This window comes from Poecilia formosa, unplaced genomic scaffold (assembly GCF_000485575.1).
Source record: "Poecilia formosa unplaced genomic scaffold, Poecilia_formosa-5.1.2 Scaffold3, whole genome shotgun sequence".
Lineage (NCBI taxonomy): Eukaryota > Metazoa > Chordata > Actinopteri > Cyprinodontiformes > Poeciliidae > Poecilia > Poecilia formosa.
The window spans coordinates 2811642-2831040 of NW_006799942.1; the positions used below are offsets into that span (position 1 = coordinate 2811642).

The 19399-nt window shown below is 40.2% G+C and overlaps 1 protein-coding gene and 1 long non-coding RNA gene across 10 annotated transcripts in view; one reads left to right on the forward strand and one right to left on the reverse strand.

The window, feature by feature from the left end:
• Nucleotides 1-19399, forward strand: part of nbeaa (neurobeachin a) — a 106698-nt gene that overhangs the window by 73098 nt on the left and 14201 nt on the right. For 2 of the 9 annotated variants that reach the window (XM_016673007.1, XM_007554738.2), the window contains exons 18-37: nucleotides 430-538; nucleotides 655-736; nucleotides 915-1038; nucleotides 1175-1367; nucleotides 1899-2588; nucleotides 2687-3136; nucleotides 3751-3968; nucleotides 4087-4240; nucleotides 4711-4734; nucleotides 6416-6596; nucleotides 8158-8282; nucleotides 8379-8444; nucleotides 8551-8719; nucleotides 9046-9425; nucleotides 9974-10110; nucleotides 11163-11317; nucleotides 12547-12673; nucleotides 14668-14787; nucleotides 16692-16825; nucleotides 17452-17513. In XM_016673007.1, coding sequence (XP_016528493.1) covers nucleotides 430-538; nucleotides 655-736; nucleotides 915-1038; nucleotides 1175-1367; nucleotides 1899-2588; nucleotides 2687-3136; nucleotides 3751-3968; nucleotides 4087-4240; nucleotides 4711-4734; nucleotides 6416-6596; nucleotides 8158-8282; nucleotides 8379-8444; nucleotides 8551-8719; nucleotides 9046-9425; nucleotides 9974-10110; nucleotides 11163-11317; nucleotides 12547-12673; nucleotides 14668-14787; nucleotides 16692-16825; nucleotides 17452-17513 — 3700 coding nt within the window. Of the gene's footprint in view, nucleotides 1-429; nucleotides 539-654; nucleotides 737-914; nucleotides 1039-1174; nucleotides 1368-1898; nucleotides 2589-2686; nucleotides 3137-3750; nucleotides 3969-4086; nucleotides 4241-4710; nucleotides 4735-5640; nucleotides 5725-6415; nucleotides 6597-8157; nucleotides 8283-8375; nucleotides 8445-8550; nucleotides 8720-9045; nucleotides 9426-9973; nucleotides 10111-11162; nucleotides 11318-12546; nucleotides 12674-14667; nucleotides 14788-16691; nucleotides 16826-17451; nucleotides 17514-19399 lie in introns of all 9 variants that reach the window. The other 7 variants (XM_016673017.1, XM_016673023.1, XM_016673013.1 and 4 more) reach the window with 5 other exon arrangements.
• On the reverse strand, nucleotides 10049-19030 carry LOC107836597 (uncharacterized). Its single transcript, XR_001662532.1, has 3 exons — nucleotides 18340-19030; nucleotides 13368-13455; nucleotides 10049-10133 (listed from the first exon to the last, which is right to left on the reverse strand). It is a non-coding gene; the product is annotated as an uncharacterized LOC107836597 (long non-coding RNA).

Genomic DNA, 19399 nt, shown 5'->3' on the forward strand with positions numbered 1-19399 from the left:
TTAATTTTAATTAATTTATCAGAATTTACAAGGGGTGAAAGTCAATTTCATCCCAGTTAAAAGGGGTGAAATTGAATTTCCCCTTGTGGCTGTTGGCTTTAGAACAGGCAAGCCTTGGCTTAATAAATGTTTTTTCTGCCATTTTCCTAGCATTTTCCTTAATATAAAAGATCAAAGGCCATGGTTTGATTTGATATCACAATCTCCTTGTATTGGCAGATTGTCAAAATTTTAAAACCGTTCATTTTATATATTCAGTCCAAAAGTGTTTTGTTAGCAAACGTCAGTGCTGTTCTCTGATCCTGCTAAAAACGACATGGTACAATTTTACAACCTACTAATATTTTGTTTTCTCAGTGGCAATCACTGTTGGGTATAATTACAATGATCCGAAATAATATTCAATATTTTTTTTCTGTTTCTGTGCAGGAGGAAGGTGGAGATCATGCACACACACAGTCTGTTCACACTGCTGGGAGAAAGGCTGATGATGCACACCAACACGGTTTCCATCACCACCTACAACACGCTATATGAGGTAGGTAATTGTGACAGCATCTCCTTTCTCTACATTTCCATACAAATTTACATAACCGGGATAGAAGTGGTCTGAATGCTGTTTAAATGGCATCCGCTGAACTTCTGTCAATGCAGATTCTGACGGAGCAGGTGTGCACCCAGGTGGTTCACAAACCCCACCCTGAGCCAGACTCTACTGTCAAGATCCAGAACCCCAGTAAGTAACGAAGCTCTCCTCTGTGGCTTCCATCTGCCGTTCTTTTCTTATTGGTAATGCAAACAAAGTTTGGATTGAAAATCAGCTCTTCTGCCATCTCCCACTTACTGATGTCACTCACACATCAGTTTCTTGTTGTCCCGCTCCCTTATTATGGACTATTTCTTGTTTCTGCCAGTGATTCTGAAGGTAGTGGCTACGCTGCTGAAGAACTCCACGCCCAGTTCTGAGCTGATGGAAGTCCGGAGACTCTTCCTCTCCGACATGATTAAACTCTTCAGCAACAGCCGTGAAAACCGACGGTAAAACCAAAACAAAACCAGTTTCTTGAATTTATTCCACCTCATAACTGATCATTTTATTTTACAACTGATTATTTTGCCATGGACAGCTCATGCAACCTTTCTTTTTTTTTTTTTTTTTTTGCGTTTTTATCAGCTGCCTGTTGCAGTGCTCGGTGTGGCAGGACTGGATGTTCTCCCTTGGATACATCAACCCCAAGAACCCAGAGGAACAGAAGATAACGGAAATGGTGTACAACATCTTCAGGATCCTTCTCTACCATGCTATCAAATACGAATGGGGAGGGTGGAGGGTCTGGGTTGATACTCTCTCCATTGCGCATTCTAAGGTACGAGTGGAAACTGCAAAACTTAAATCTTCAGTGTCCTTTTATTTACGAAATATAGTTCTGTGCAGAACTGAGTAAGATTTAGTTTACTGACATAGCTCCTTTTTAGACTAAATGCCATCTCAACCCCCTTACAGACAAACTGATTAATATCGTATTATATGGAATTATATGGCTGTATGGAATATATTATTAGCAATAACGGGCACTTATGTGTTTACAGATACATTCCAAAGAAAAAACCTAAGTAAACAAAAAAAACGTATATAATTGCTTTAAAACCCATGGATTCTGTCACAGATTTTTATTTTTTTTTATCTTGCCCTGTTCTCAATGTAAAATTGAGTTGATTTTATGGATTCTGGCCTTAATGCTTCTAGAGACTGGAGTCCCAGTTTTGTTCATGCTGTCTGGTTGTGATGATCTATAGCCCCCCTTGGGACTACCTTCTGAGTATGGATGTGGAGGGAAGCTGCTCTCGGTACACATCTTCTGATCGCCTTTCCAATTATATCCCACCATCTGTCACAGGTGACCTATGAAGCCCATAAGGAGTACTTAGCTAAGATGTATGAAGAGTACCAGCGTCAGGAGGAGGAAAACATGAAGAAGGGAAAGAAAGGCTCCGTCTCCACAATCTCCGGCCTCTCGGCCACATCGGCTCCCGTCGTTAACGGGAATCTAGAGATAGATGACAACTCTCAGACTCAGACTCCTGAAAGCGAAGCAGAGTACGGCGAAGGGGCAGGCGGGGACTCGCGCAACCTTCTTGCTGAAGGTTCAGTGAAGCGGCCGAACGGTGAAGCTTTGACGCCAGGGGAGCAGAGTGCTGGTCCAGGCGTGAGAGTGGAGGTCCATGACCTCCTGGTGGACATTAAAGCGGAAAAAGTAGAAGCCACTGAGGTGAAGCTGGATGACCTGGACCTGTCTCCAGAGGGCCTGAGTGGAAGTGTGGGAGGCAGTGGGGGCGGGGTAGGAATAGAAAACGGACCTCTAGTAGAAGTGGATTCTCTCCTGGACAGTTCTTACTGCTCTGTTGTTCCGAACCTGAACGGGAATCTGGGGCCCAAAGACGACACGGCAGGCTCAAGGGTTGGAATCGGGACCAGCCTGGGACTTTCGAGAGTCAGCATGGAGGATGATGGGAACATGGGTCCTCTCATCACATTAGCTGATGAGAAAGACAGTGTTCCAAGCAACAATGGATTTCTCTTTAGCAAGGTAGGCTCTCATTATCGCTCTCCCTGATTAATTCAAATAGTTTTTGTGTAGCTTCATCATCCTCTTCTCTCTACCAATTTGGATTTTATCTTCACCAGGTTGATGAGAAGCTGCTTCCAGCTCTGGCATCCACAGATCCCCTTGTTCTTCCTAGTCCGGACCAGCCTGCTCCATCAGGAAGCGTCCCTGCTCACTCCGCCACCAGCGCCAGCGATGACCTCAGCTTGCTGGCCCACATGACCAGCTGCGACTCCGATTTAACACAAACCCAAAGCCACACCCCTGGGGAACTCCCTGAGGATGGACCATTCAAGATCCAGAGTCCTCTGGCTGACATCAGCTCTATTGCTGAAGCCGAGAGCCAGAACCAGCTCCAGGGAGCGACTAGACCCGAATTCCCAGAGGGGGAGGGAGCATCCAGGCCAGAGGGAGAGACTGCGGGGTTGAAGACCGGGGGAGACACAGCCAGTACCACTTCTGATACAGAGAGGTCAGATGATGGGAAAGACAAAGACATAAAAAAGATCCAAACTACCGCTACCACCCAGGTGAGTATGAACTCTCAAGGTGCATAATTACCTGCTTTGCTGCTTTGCTCTCAGAATCCCTGATGATTCTGTGAAACTACAGTACAAACACTGCTGGTCTGAAGTTTACATCCACTCATTGTATAATTGTGAGCTCTTAATGATTCACTTAAGCCCTTCAAGTATAATCATTAAGGAAAATGATTATATGATTATATTTCAATAAATTAAAAAAAGTAGAATTGGGTGCACAGGTTTCAGTTAATTGTGGATTTTCTCTAATCTACACATTGTCAGAATTTTATATAGACAGAGCTAGACTATTTTCTCATCTGAAGGTAATAGTCTGGGTCAAATGCAATCGATTAGTTATTGAAATTTTAAACTGCCCAAACACTGTTTGCTATGTTTGGACATTTGAAAAGGTATTGAGCCAGTTTTTGCAAACCAGCTTCCCTATTCTGCTCAGTTTGATTGACCTGAACTGAGAAAAAGAAACTCATCTTATGAAATAACAGCAAACACTCCCTTGTTTAGCTTTGCTTCTCTAAGTGAACTGTAATCGTGCTTGTTTTTATGTGCTAAACTTAAGGACAAACGCAGTGTTAACCTTTCAGTCGTCCTCTACCTTGCAGGCCCTGCACGGCCGCACCGCAGCCCAGCTGGAGCGGGACCTGCGTGTCGACCTGGGCTTCCGGGGAATGCCCATGACGGAAGAGCAGCGGCGTCAGTTCAGCCCCGGCCCGCGCACCACCATGTTCCGGATCCCAGAATTCAAATGGTCCCCGATGCACCAGAGGCTGCTCACCGACCTGCTGTTTGCCCTGGAGACGGACGTGCACGTGTGGAGGAGGTGAGTGGGGCCACGTGAGCTGTGTGTGTCTGCTGCATAAAATTGGGTCAGCTGCACGTTTTCCCCGGTTGTGTCACCAAGTTAACTTCCCTGCCCTTATTCTCCTTTTTTATTTCAGCCACTCCACCAAGTCAGTGATGGATTTCGTGAACAGCAATGAAAACATCATCTTCGTCCACAACACCATCCACCTCATTTCTCAGATGGTGGACAACATCATCATTGCCTGTGGAGGCATCCTCCCTCTCCTGTCGGCCGCCACCTCCCCCTCCGTAAGTGGCTCTTCTCTGCCCCCATGTGGTAGAACTGAGAATTGTAGCTCTTAAATGTACATTGAATTTGTGAAAAAAATAAAAACGTGTCTTTTCCCTCGGTTCTATGGTTGTTTGTTTATAAGCAATAAAACACTTCAAGAGCAAGAATTATGTAAGTTTAAATGTATTGGTAAAACATCCTGTTTGGTTTAACAATATGTGCATTTATGAAAAAATTAAACTCTTCAAAAACATGGATTCTTCTCTTTAGTAACTTATGCATTTAACATTTGTTCTAACACGCTGTTTTGATCTTTATTTCAACGTTGCTCTAATCCTTTGAATTAACAATTTGATTTATAATTTAAATAACTTTTTCTTTCTGTCATCTATATATTTTAATCTTTCGTTTCCTCTCTGTGTTGCGTGTATTTTGTGTATTTTCTTGTCTTTCTTTGTCTCTGTTTTTGTCTGTTTTGCATGCGCAGAGTTCTAAGAGTAGTGCCAACACTGTAAGTTACAGTTTCTTCCTCTTTTTCTACTCTGTTAATTTTTCTGTTTTAGTTTTATTATCATTGTGAGCAACACTAACCCATGCGTGTCAGACATCCGTGGTGTTTTATTCTGCTGTGCTTCTGTGCTGCTAATCAAATCTCCAATTTAGATTATTTGTTGTGGTCAGACTTTACGTTTTTCTTTCAAAAGACTTTTTTGATTATGAAATGAAAAAAGGGGAAACACAATAGGAGGAATAAATAAATTAGATTTTTTTTTATTTTTCCCAAACAAAGTAGAAAAATTATTTTGGTCAGACATTTATAAACACATCATTGAAACGAATGTCATTAGTTTTGGACTTTTAATTGTGTATTTGAAAAGCTATTCTTCTGGAGTTGGATTATAATACAACACTAAAGCATGTAGAATTTTTTTTGTGTGAATTGAGTGCATAAGTTTGAATACAATGTGGATTTTTCCTATGCGATGTAGAATCAAAATTTGACATAAAGCTCCAAAAACCTTCAGGTCCTCTGCCTTAAAGATAAATAAACGTAGACGGTTGAAACGTAGACACAACTTGGTGTTTAAGTAGAAAATGAACCCAAACGCACATCAACATAAACTTGCTATTTATTGTGAAGAATGTAGGAATTGTCAAGGTGTACACATAAATTACTTTGAAAATTTAGAAACAAAACCACTTTTGAACCAAAGTTTTATTTTCTGGAATTTTGACAGAATGGTTAAAATGAGTTATTAAAAGTTTAAGCCTAATTTGACCATAATGCTTACGATGTGTATGTAAACTTCTGACCCGGACTAGAGTGTCTTTTCTATAAGAGAGAGAACAAGAGTGTTTTAGACCGTCCTCGAGACTTGCTTTTGCTAAGAATGTCCCGTTTGTATCAACACCAAAGAAGGCAGGAGGAGCCGGACCCCAGAGGGGGTCGAAGGGAGAGGAGGTGACCCCCATTCCTGGGGGAGGAGGCGCAGGGGGAGAGGTGCGTACCGAGCCTGAGACTCTCATCATCACCAGAAGAACTAAGAGCACCTACCAAAGCACTTCTGTCCTCACTCTGTGTCTCTGTTATTCCTCAACTGTCTGTGCTCTGATGAGCCTCCAGACGCGTGCACTTTGTTGACTCCCCACAGATCTGCGCTCTCTGCTTACAGAAGCAGTGAAACACGCAAAGCAAACGCTTGCTTTAAACACGCAATGCTGTCATTAGGTTATAGGTATTTATATATCACAGTATAACTGCTTTGGGATTAAAACAGAACCAGCTTAAAGGTCACAGAACAAGGTCGATTCAAGTGACAATGTTGACTACAACCACACTGCTGCTGTCACAAAGCTATTGTTACCATCACCTGTGTGTCATCAGGCTGCATTTCCTGTGTATTGTGGAGAGCACTTTATGTTGCCAGATTTCATCATCTTGATTTCTCAGCATGACCCTGAAGGTTGCTCTTCCTGTTTGTTGTTACAAACAGCCATGACTGATTTAGTCATGCTGATCCAAGGCCCAGCTTTCCCAAAGGCGAATTCTTTATAAAAAGGAAAAAAAAAGATGATTTCACCGTCTCTCCTTATCTGCAGAGAGAGCTTCCTTCTCACTGTGCTTACAGCCGAGATATTCACTATTATTGACTCTCCAATGTGTTCGTTTTTGTTTCCTCTCCCCAATCCAGACGGAGTTGGAGAACATAGAGGCGACACAGGGAATGTCTTCAGAAACGGCGGTCACTTTTCTGTCTCGCCTGATGGCCATGGTGGACGTTCTGGTGTTTGCCAGCTCGCTGAACTTCAGTGAGATCGAAGCAGAGAAGAACATGTCGTCTGGAGGGCTAATGAGGCAGTGTCTCCGCCTCGGTGTGTGCTGCTCTAACATATTCAGTATTGATCAGAATCAAAACCCCTGCACTCATGGTTATGGCTGTAGACGTCATCATTACAGCTTTATGGCTTGCTTAGTTAGCCACGTTTAGTATTTCCAATTTTATAAGTTAACTTTGAAACTAAAGAAAAAAAAATTTTAGGAAAAAAGCAAAAAAAAAATAAATCGACTAAACTGTTGATTTTCAGCTTTGTCAACTTTCTGTGATTATGTACTTACCATATGTGAGCCCACTCTTTTGTGTGGAAGTTGTTTCTTGCTGAAAAAGTCTTAGCTAGTTTCAGAATCATTGAGGTGTTTTATAAATAAAGCCAAAGGAAGCACGGATTTATGGGGATCTATTTCAAACGTGTCGACACAAGTTTGTGGTGGCTTCACACTGTGAAAAGAGCAAGATGGGGTGAGACTTGAGCAGGTGACAAGAAGGCTAAACAGAGTATAACAAAGTTCCTCTGAACGTACTGGATGGGGAAATGTTGGCAACCTGCTTGAAAGCTTGGAGTTGGCGTAAGGATATATATTCTAAGGCGAAAACCCACAGAAGCTGATGTTTCAGTAATGTACGGTGGGCTAAAGGTGTTAAAATGTAAACTCTGCAAAAATTTCTTGCTTTAAAATAGTAAAGGCCTGTTTTCCAGTAACACACACAGCATGATGTCGCCTCTCGTCCTTGTATCTATAAGTAAAGGGTTCATGACAGGAAGGGAAGAAAAAAAGTTGGGTTATGTACTTATGCTTTAGTTCTTAAAGAGAAATTGATGCAAATGGGCATTGCAAGGTCAAAGCTACACAAGAAAAAGAGATTGGAAATTGGTTGCAAAATTCAGAGCAGTGCATTTCTGCTTTTAATCTTATTTTGGAGCCTGGAAAGGGCTCATTAAAGATGACTTTATTAAGTGAAAAGTTATTTTCTGGAGCTTTAAGCTTCCAATACTGATTTTCACTGATTCTAGTGTCTCTTCAAGAAGGATATGATTATGACATAGAACAATATTCAAAAAAGTCTTGACCTCCCTGTGTTGATCATGTCTTATTTATATTAGAGGCAACATCATCCCATGAGCGCGAGCAGTCATTGTAAAACCAGGTTTTGCTAATATTTTAGATCAAAAGTTGACAGAGTTCAGATTTAAAACTACATTTAACATGTTATACTAGGACAGTTAACATGTTATACTAGGACAGTTAACATGTTATACTAGGACAGTTAACATGTTATACTAGGACAGTTAACACATCTGAAACACCTTCCTAGAGAATGTAGATCCTTTCTATTACTCTGAGATTTCTAAACGGCTACCAACATTTCAAAATTCATTACATTATATAGCAAACAGGTTTTCAAAAGCTAAAAATAGAGCAACTTTCCTGAAATACTTTCAGCCTTTCTGTTATCTGCTTTACGTCTTGCTCTCTTGCGGACATGGAGAGAACCATTTCCCTTTAGATAGCTTCTGATTTCTTTGTGCTTTTTCAGACTTCATCTTAAACACCTCACTGATTCTGAAAATTCCTGTTTCCTCCATTTCCCTTCAGTGTGCTGCGTGGCCGTCAGAAACTGCCTGGAGTGCAGACAAAGACAAAGGGATCGAAGTTGCAAGTCTTCATTAACCAGCAGCAAGTCGCAGGACAGCCTCCACAGTGCCTCCACTGCCAGCAAGGTACCAAACACACAGACATTCACATCCTGTCTCACTTAAAAGCCAGCACACTAACATCCAATGACCCAACAATTTCATGACTTATATTTGTAGCAGGATCCAGACAGACTCCTTCAGGACGTGGACATCAATCGTCTTCGAGCTGTAGTCTTCAGAGATGTGGTGAGCATGCCTGTTGGTGAATTATTTGTGTTGTAACACTAAGGAAACATATCCCACTGTGCTTGCAATATAATGTTTTTTTTATGTTTGTGTTGTTTTATTGCAGGATGACAGTAAGCAGGCTCAGTTTTTGGCACTGGCAGTCGTATACTTCATCTCAGTTCTCATGGTGTCAAAGTACCGAGATATTCTGGAACCGCAGAGAGAGATCGGCCGGTCCACCAGCTTGTCGGGGAGAAGCATCCGCCATGAAATAAACTCCCCAACCAGTACAGGTGATTTTTATTTTTTCCTTTTTCCTCTGCTTCAGGACCATTTATATCATATAGTAACTTGTCAGTGACTCATCATTTTTACCCTGGAGTGGAGAAAATACAGACTGCAGCAAAGCAACAATAGTTTAACAGCGAGATAACAATTTCAAATAAAACAGAAGGGAGGAAATTGACACAAAAATAAAACAGTTTACAAGAAACAAACCCTATATCCATAGATTTCTTTTGGTATCTGAATTTAAACAATGCTTATATTTGGCCATATATATAAGTGCATGTTAAATAAACAAAATAAAATGTTCTTTCTTTCTTCCTCATCGTAACAGAGCACCCATCCACAGCCTTCTCTGACCGCGACAAGCAGACCCCTACCCCAGTAGATGACTCTCCTCTGGCAGGCCTCCCCCACACGGATTCCGGCATCGGAGAAGAAGGACACGTGGCTGGGTCCCTGAACGGCTCCGAGGTGGGCCTCGGTGGGCTTGGCTTGGGCCTGGTGGGGAGAGAGACAGACAGAGACAGAGACAACGGTGGAGGGGGAGGCGGAGGGACAGATCTGCTGTGCAGTCTGTCGTCTGACGTCCAGAGGTCGCAGGAGAGCCTTCTGGATTCTCCCCACGATCCCAGGTCCATTCCGAACTCGAGCCAAGCGCCACCTTCGTCCATCTCTAGCATCAGCCAAACAAACAAAGGCATCAATGTTAAGGTGAGCTTCTTAAAAAATCAGGGCACCCTACGAAAACCTGTGGGACAGGTTTGGACATGTTTCACAACAAATCAGTTTTATTTTCTAGAGAACTCTAAGAAATACATGAAGGTCAGAATAAAGTTTGTACCAATGTAGACAAAAGACCAGGACTTCTAGAATATTGGATTTTGGACAAAATAATCTTAAATTAAAATATGTGAACACCACAATACAAGGCATGTCAAAAACAACATTCCAGGAAAAGAACATCTATTTACTGTGAGGCATTTTTAGATATGGTTTAGTTATTTTTTTTAGCTTGCAGTTACAATTGATGCATTAAAAATATTGTCCAAATCTTTTAGAATCCTGCCTGAAATTTATCTAAGTCTGAATAAGGCATACTCTCTAACCCTGTGTATGACCCTGTGAATTTCTCCAGCCGGACTTTCAAAGTTTAAACCTTCCTACGTCGTATACTCATTTTTCTCTGTGAAACATGTACACTTAAACCAGAATGTAATGATTCTCCATTCACCAGATTTGTTTTTTTCCCTGAAACGCAGGAAATCCTGAAGAGCTTGGTGGCGGCTCCCATTGATGGTACGGAGTTGGGTCAGGAATCCGGGCCGACGCCCTACCACCCGGACCCCGCTCTGAAGACGCATCCCATGCTGCCCATGCAGTTCCACTCCTTCGACAGGTCAGTCATATTCACGAGGGGATCTGCAGAGAAAAGATATTGACTTGTTAGCATTGAGCTAGACACACCCCATCAGCTGATCAATTATTACAGTCAATGTTGATATAGACCACTGTTCTAATAGTAGAACTGGATCTGGATGTTTTGTTTAGAATGTGAAAAAAGTTTTACTTAGCAGTGCTTTTTTGTTTTATTGTAACTCAAATAAATACATAAAAATCTAAGAACATGATTTTAACTATATTAGTTTAGTGCTAAATGATAGTGTTTAGTCTTGTTTTATTTGAGTACATTTATTAAATATGAGGAAAAAAATATACTTTTTAAAATAACTGCTTTTGTAAAATCCCCAATGCTGCAATTATTGGTATCTCTGCTGTTAATTCTTTGTACAATCTCCTATAAAAGATTAGATTATTTCAATGTTTTTACAGATCTTTTTACCTGACACTGTAAATTATTGTTTGCTATATATATTTTTACTATATTTTCTTATGTTTGAGGTCTAAGTTGCAAGCCCAAATCTTTGTAAAATATTTATTATTCAACCATGAAGACCCATTAAGATTCAACTTCTCTTCTTTTAAGTATATAATGGTGAAATTTATTAATAAACATTAAAATATTTTTGCTTATTTAGTTGTATATTAATTGACCAATTCTGTGTTTTTCCAATATTTTAATCCTACACCCCAAACCTGAAAATGTTGTTCACATCTCTATTGTAGAAAATTGTTTTATACAAAACCAAAGGGAAAGTTTTCTGAGTCTTTATATTTAGAAACATTTGTAAAATAGACCTTTGTTTATTTTACAAAATAAAATATGCTGTGTAGGTCTGATGTAGGTTGCTATGCTACCTACATCAGATGCCATGGTGACCTCAGTGAGGACCAAAGTCACCTGTCACTTCATTTTAACACTGCAGGCACTACAGAGTCAGTGTTTCACATCAGTTCAGTTTATTTATAAGGCGCAATTTCGCAACCAATCTCTGCAAGAACGTCTCAAGTGCCACTTTGCCTAATCGTTTGAGTCTCATCTTTTCACAGGAGTGTTGTTGTTCCAGTGAAAAAGCCCCCACCCGGCAGCCTGTCTGTCAACACGGTGGGCACACCCACTACCAGCGGATCAGCCACTCCTGGCAGCACACCCAACATTTTTGCCGCTGCAACAGCAACACCCAAGAGCATGATCAACACTACAGGTGAGAGAAAAAATGTTGGATATGTGGATGGAGACTCGCTCCATGGCAACAAAAACCTGCTTGACTCCAGGGGGCTGGAAAAAAATACATAAAAGATAGTTCACATGTCGTTGTTTATTGTGAAAGTAAAGAACTTTAATTTATTTTTTTCTATTTTTGGCTTGTTGGACAAGGAAAACATCAGATCTCTACAAGATGAAATAACTGAAAATTCCTGCTATTTTTAATCTATAAATACAACAACGTGATCGGATTAAATAAAGATTGAGAATGTGCTTTGATGTATAAACAATTTTGTATTTATTTCAGTTTCCACTTGCACACTATTAGCCCCATCGTAAAAACTGGCTTTCTTTCCTCATTTGTTCCTCATATATTTTAATGTTAAAATGTTAGAAAAATAAAGTCAGACTTGGCCCCTGAGACTACAAAGAGAGGTTGAAAATAACTATAGGACAGGCAGAATTTAATGGAAGCATGTCTAACCCTGATGCAGATTTCTTATTTTTTATATATATATATATATATATATATATATATATATATATATATATATATATATATATATATAATTTTTTTGTTGAATGACTTTTCCTCAGCCTCTCAGATTTGAATTGATTGTGTTGTCTCAAAACACCTTGTACTTTTACTTCCACACTTTGCCTGCCAGAGGGGGGAAAAAAAACTGAATAGAAAGACGCTGAATCAGCAACTCCTTTTTAGAAATAGTTTCAGCGTCACAGAAACCCGATGAGTACAGTTTGAGAATAGAGACAGAAAACACAAGCTATTTAATGCAAATAAGCAAACTCCCCTCAGGCTGTCACCAGCGCTCTTCCACGTTTTACTCTTATTTACTTTTTTTGCTCCTTGTAGAAACAGACACAGCATCACACTCAGCAGATCCATTGTAGGGAAATAGATTAGTATTCACATCCCTGCCGGCCCGTCAGAGATACACTGCTGTATTATGCATCCATAATGGAAGAGGCTGGGTGGGGTGGGGTGGGGATGGGGGGGAGTTGCTCCCTGCACTGGATTCTTTATATTGATTGCAAAGCTATTTTCACAAACCATTACCAGAAGAGGTGCAGCAGCTTGTCTGGAAAAATAACATCCAAATTGAATTTATTTGTCTCTGACTGGTGATATAAATGTTTCATATCTGGGATGGTCGTCTTATTTTTCACCACTCTTCCTCTTAACCTCTTTGCCCACCCACCACCCAGGTGCCGCAGACTCTGCCTCCTCATCCTCTTCCTCCTCGTCATCGTTCGTTAACGGTGCAACTAGTAAGAATCTGCCAGCAGTGCAGACAGTGGCCCCGATGCCAGAAGACACTATGGAGAACATGAGGTGTGTGTAAACGTCGCCGTAAAAGCTTCCCAGCCATTTGATTTCCTTCCTCTTTTTTTCTGTTTTTTGTTCTTTCCTCTTTGGTTTTCGTTGTCACTTTAATGCGTCTGGCTTCAAGTGTGTCGTTATCATATTTCCACCTCACTCCCGCCCCTTCATTCCTTCTCAGAGAGTTCTTACAGCTCACAGAGAGGTTAGATGATGCATTTATTGTCTGGAAGACCTGGGAGCTTCAGGAATGTGGCTACAAGCTCGCAAAAAGCTTCGGTAGCAAATTCCTCAGATCTGCAGTCAGTTTATTTAAACGCTGCATCTAATTCTTAGCCGAAGCAAGAGCTATGCATACATCTTTTTTACGAGCAAATTCAGAGCACTTACCTCTGAACACACATCGACAAGAGAGAAATATTGGAAAATATGAACAAACGACAGGGATTTCATTAATCTCATCTGATAAGATCGAGCTTTGGTATTAAACCTCCTCGATGTGGAAAAAAAATGGCTGCAGTTCCAACACGCACGCACACACACGCACACACACGCATATACACACAGACTGAGCTCATTAGGAGGAGGGCCAGATGCATCCAGCCAGAGGAAGTGAAACATGAGCTCGCCTAGCTCCCAGGGTGCATATCGATTAAGATTAATATTCCTCTCACCATACTTATTTTAAGCTGTCATGCACACGTACCACTGACGCATCCCACTTAGTCAACGCTGTATGCTGCTCTTCAGCCTCGACATGATGACTGTGTTTCAGTGTCTTAGCTTGCTCTGCACTGTAGATAAGAAAAACACAATTGATTGCAGCGTGCAGAAAACATATTCCATACCCCTTGAACTTGAATTGCTTGAAGAAACCATCTAAGTAGTAAATAATAGTAAATTAAACACCTGTGTTGCTCATCTCATTCTAAATCCAGATGTTCTGTGAAGGTTTCAGAAATTTATCAGAGAACGTTAACGAACAAATGGCATTAATGAGAGAAGCACTCAACCAATCCCGAATAATTCTATAGAGACGGGACAAGTAGAAATGTTTTCCAGAAAACTGGGCTGTATTGAACAAGAAGACGATGATCATTGGAGGAGCCGTAGATGGCCTGTTTGAAGTTTCTCTCAACTCATCTGGAAATCTGACTTTCTGGCTTACATGAAAACTTACATGTGGAAGAAAATGAATGATCGCACTGAAAACTGCGTCCCCACAGTGACTCACTGTGGCAGCAGCATCTTTATGTGGGAATCCTTTTCTTTAGCTGTGGCTGAGTACCTGCTCAGAGTTTCTGAAAACCTGTTGGAGGCTGAAAAACACTCGAGCTTGGTGCAGATGTTCATCTTCTATCAAGACACCACCACTCGACATGCTCCCACAGCGGGATTAGACCATATGCTAGTCAACGTTTAAATCTTATTCTGTGGCAAAAGTTGATTTTCACAAATATATCTATTTTATATTTTTGTTGGTTTGCAAAAATAATCAGTCTCTGCATCGGCAGTTCTAATTGCAGGGAAAAAAAATTCTATTAAATATTAAACCCACAGTTTTTCCTTTCTATTGGTAAGAAAACATTTCCTTTCACTTGGCAATTTTCCATAACCCTGTCATAAAATCACATAAAATCCAAATAAAATGCAGTTTCTGGCAATAATGTTACAAAATATCAAACAGTTCAAGGGGTATAAATAGTTTTCCAAAGCAATGTATTTCTACAAACTTGAGCTCACCACTCTTAATGTCTTCCAGAGAACATGTAAATGAAACTTTCATTAACATCAACCTTTGTTTTGTCTTGGTAAAAACACTGTTGACGTCTCTAAAGTCTGAATACGTTTTTACTATCCAGGAAATGATTTTTGAGAGGAAATGATTTGTAGAAGTTTGTGCTTTAATCATTAGCAGACACAGGAGAGTGTGAGGTGTGTACGTGTGATCCTTAATCAGTGTGCATGTCTGCATGTGTGTTTTTTATGTGTGGTTTGTATTCCAGTGCCTATTGTGAGGTGGCGCAGTGTGCGCTGCGCAGCGGTCAGACGCCCCCTGAGCTCAAGTCTTTTAGCTCTCTGGCAGGCTTCCAGGCAGCCCCCCGAGATGCAGGACAGTGTTTTAGGCAAGGAGACACCCGTCCTGTCCCCTACCCCCCCCTTCTGCCACACCCTCCACCACACCCTTTCTGCTCTGGCCAGCTATTACTAAATGTTCTCTGTATGCCATGTAACAAAAGACGGACATCTTTGCTTCAGCAAGATGATGGCATCGCTTTTGTTTTAAGGCCAACAGCTCATACTGTTCGCATTTACTGCACCACATTTAAGTCTGTCCCTTACTGCATGGTTGTCTTCACACACTCAGCCCAAAGTCTAGATCAGACCTGGGTTTCACTTTATTCCTTTGTCAGGGACCCAGGTCACAAGTGTTTCCATAGTTACAAACATTGCTGTTTCTATTACAGATTTATGTTTGAGGGTTTTTACTTTTTTTTTTTTTCAAACATCAAAAATATGGTGATTCGTTTTTTGTCTAATCTAAATTTTTCACCTGTTGTCACAACTTGATATCTGCAGGTGGGATTTTATATAAGGTGGTGTTCTATGGAGTAGTCATCAACACTCAGTATGTTAAGGCTCTCGCTTTGAGGGAACAAAAATTCTCTTCATCTCCACATCATGTATCGATTTCTGACTAAAGCAAACCCAACCTAAAAAAGTTATTTGGCTCTTGTAAACTCTTGTTTTATTTTTATTTTTTTTTATTATTTTTATTTTTTTTTTTATCTTTTGTTTTCCAGATGTTAGGTGTTCACACAGTGGCTGAATTTGACTTGGCAGGTTTTGTTTTGTTTCACAGCAGATCCACACAACTTTTTATGAAAATAACCACTGCCACTCATGTGAGCAAAGGACTAATCCTGAACTGAACGATTAGTTCAGGATCCTTCAGGCAATTCAAGCAATTCAATTTTGCTTGAATTGACTGATATTAGAAATCCACTTTGAAACTGTCCTTTCTCTGTTTATTGGTAGTTTAGGTTTTTCAGACCAATGTCTGTCACGCCTTAGAAAGTGACTGCTGCGTTTCATAGAACCTAATTAAATACAAATTTGAACTAGAAGAGGAACAGCAGAGGAAAATAAATTTCTGCTCTAATGTTGTCCTCTGTGGCCTCTTGCTCCCAATTGTTCTTCTAATATCAACAATAGCCACAAAAAATTTGAAAATATAACCAGCTAGGATAACTTAATATTTACAATACTCGGCAGAACTTAACATCCACCGTTTAGTAAACTATTATTTGTGCCTTTTTCTTTTGTGAAATTGTTCGATTTTTGTACAATTTATTTTAAATCACAGGCAAAATTTGAGAAAATATGCATTAAATAAAAAAAATGGACATCCAGATTGATATAGTTGAAATGGAGATCCCTTAAAATGGGCAATTTCTACAAATACTGTGAGATCTGTTGATTGAACACCTGCCTTAGCTTAATTATGAAATATATTTTGCTCATTTACTTGAGAAATAACAAAAAAATCTTGTAAAGCACAAGGAGGAAGTGGATCACAAGTACTTTCAGTGCTCCCATATTTATTCAAACTTTTTTCTGTACATGAAACATTCTCAATGCAGGAACACCAAGCATTTATACTACAAGAAAACACACAATCCAGTTTTCAACACTCGAGTGCGATATAGTAAAGCTGCTTCATCCATTTTTAAGTTCATTTGCTCAATGATCAGCTGTTTAACTGCAGCACTTTCCCAATAGTAACACAGCCACCTTGCCACCAAACCCCACACATCATCATGTTTGATTCTGACCTTTTGCGTCGTCCATGTCCGGTTTACACTCCCGGTTTTTCTCTTGTCCTCCCATTTCCCTGCTCATTTCTGTCATGCATGTATTTTACATCTGTTTGTAACTCCCACATATTTTAAGATCTCGTGTGTCACGTACGACCTTCTCACTTCTTTTGTTCCTTCATCTTTCTTTCTCGCCCTGTTCTCCTCTGCAGCATCACCACTAAGTTGGAGCGCGCTCTGGAGAAAGTGGCCCCGTTGCTAAGGGAGATCTTTGTGGACTTTGCTCCCTTCCTGTCCAGGACGCTGCTGGGTAGCCATGGGCAGGAACTGCTCATAGAAGGTACAGGTGCTGTACACGGCTCCTTTTTCTCTAACTGGCGTCCCTCTCTGTGGAGTCTCCTCATTCACTGTCCCTCACCGCCATGTTTGAGTGCGAGAAACACCAAGTGTGCCCTCTCGTGTGTGTGTGTGTGTGTGTGTGTGTGTGTGTGTGTGTGTGTGTGTGTGTGTGTGTGTGTTTGAGAAACACAGAGTGAATGAGCGTCTTTGATCTGCTTCACTCATTCGTCAAGCAGGTATGAAGTCACTACTTTGCACTGTATGAACTTAGCTAGACAGAGATGTATGTTTTTAGATCAGATTATATTTAGCATCATTTGAATTGTAAGTTGTCCTAAATGTGTCCTCAGTCTGCCCACCTGCTTCCTGTTTTGTAATTCACTGTCTCTGTGTTCCTTTTTCTCAATTTTCTCCCTTCTTTCTCTTCCTCCTCCACTTCCTTCCTTCCTGAATCTCTCTGCTTTTTGTCTTCCCTGTGGCATGCCTCTTGTAAATTAAGCTATGGTGACTGTATAGCAACCCAAACTGCTAAGTCTTCTGTAACTTCACTGATATTTTTTGTGCTTTGGGAAAATGTGTTTGTCAGATGAGGAGAAGAAAGACTCCTGACTGTGGTGTTTGTGTGTTCTGCAGGTCTGGTGTGCATGAAGTCGAGCACATCTGTGGTGGAGCTCGTAATGCTGCTCTGTTCTCAGGTTGGTGACCTTTCAACCTTATTCTCATTCAGGACCATCTCTATTAATAGGCTTATTATGTCATTTTATTGCAGTATTTAAAATTTTAAAAAGCGATAATTGCATTTTTATTACACACACATTACAATGACAACTTTTATGGAGATGCTGATTTCGTTTTCAAACAGTACTTTGTATTTACTCAGACTGAAGGCTAAAAACTGCATGTTCCTAATCTCCATGCCATGTCACATGGCATTCAATAATTTATGTAAAAGCAGCCCTGACCAATTATGAACTTTAATGTACAGAACATGGTCAGCAAGCTTCATTGTTTTTATTGGTCTTCTGTAATAATCAAATCTCCTGAGAAACCTAATTTTCATTAAAAACTAACAGATTTGGCTCATTTCACTCTGTGCAGTGAATCTGTCAGGGTAATGTTTTGATAAAAAATTAACTTTTTAATGTTTTTCTAATGTTCTGACACTCTATACAATCACAAAACTTCATTTTGTCGCATTTTTCTCATTTGTAGCATTTGTGAATGTTTGATTGTTGATCTGTTATGATGATTTAAGAAGGTAAAAGTATCCATAAACTGAGGTTAATGATATTTCATTACTATAGAATATACTCATTGCAGATGTAATATGACTTCATCTGACATGCATGCTTACAAAGAAAGAAAACTGCATGTTCCTAATCCTAAAACACAAAAAGACAATCAGTAAAATATCAGATCTTGACTGATGGAAGGAGGATTTTTGGTTCTTTTGTCCTCATGCATTAAAACCCAGTGGTTCTTTTTTTGTACTTGACGATCAAAAGACAGGATGAAACTCACCATTACAGAGCTGGGCGACCCGGTTTCTTTAAGAAGACTTGAAGTCTGTCTCACATCTTCAAGTCTGTTTATTTCGATTCGTCTTCAGAAGAGCTCTTCTTCTTGGAGTCATGCTCAAGTTGTCTCCTCTTGGTCTTTCTCCTGTGCTCAGCCTCTCCATCTCTGCTCTCTTCTCTTCTCCTTTCCATCGTCAGTCACACTTCCAGGCTCTTCTGCTTTCCTGGCCTCAGTGTTTTCAGTAGCAAATGCTTTCATCTTCTACCCTCTCATCCCACCACTCCCTGTCCTTTTTGTCTTCTGGGAGGCATCTCGTCAGCATGTATAGTATTACCCCTGACTCCCCGCCTCGTCTGCCATTAGAGGGCCGCGGAGAGCAAACTCGAGCCCAGAAATCGATCCCCTAGATGCTGGGGGTGTAACGGGAGATGGCCTTAAGAGCCAGTGGAGCTAATGGAGCGCTGATAGTTTTCAGGCTTTCAGCAGCAGTGCTAAATCCTTTGAAAAGTTTCCCCTCTCATATGCACAAGAAATGGAAAATTGTGCAATTTATGGTTGTGATTGTAGTGATGTTTTTAGAGCTATGAAAATGTTTTTTTTTTTTTTTGTTTTTTGTTTTTTCAATTTACATTGCTAATGTGTTATTGATTAAACAAGTCAAGCGTTCTGTTTGCTTCCTTTTCTTTCAGTGAAAGCTTACTAGAGTTTGATTACATAAAATCCCACAACAAATTTTAAGACATTGGTGTATAAATGAACAATTTTTCTTTCCATTAAGTGTAAAAGAACATTATCAAAAAGTAAATGCAGTGTACAGTTATAGATTTAATGTAAACATAATTTGTCCCTCTTCTTTTTTTTTGTGCCATGTTGTCACTCTGGACATGATTTATTGCTTCATTTTGTGAGAGTGGTTTGGTTTAAGTTATTTTTTTTTTTTTTTAATTCTACAATTCTACACGTCTGACAGTAATCAGGCCTAGGCATTATGAGTGAAATTAGAGAACAAAAAAAGTTAGCTATAGTGTTTTTGTTGTTTTTTTTTTATATATGGCTCAGTTGG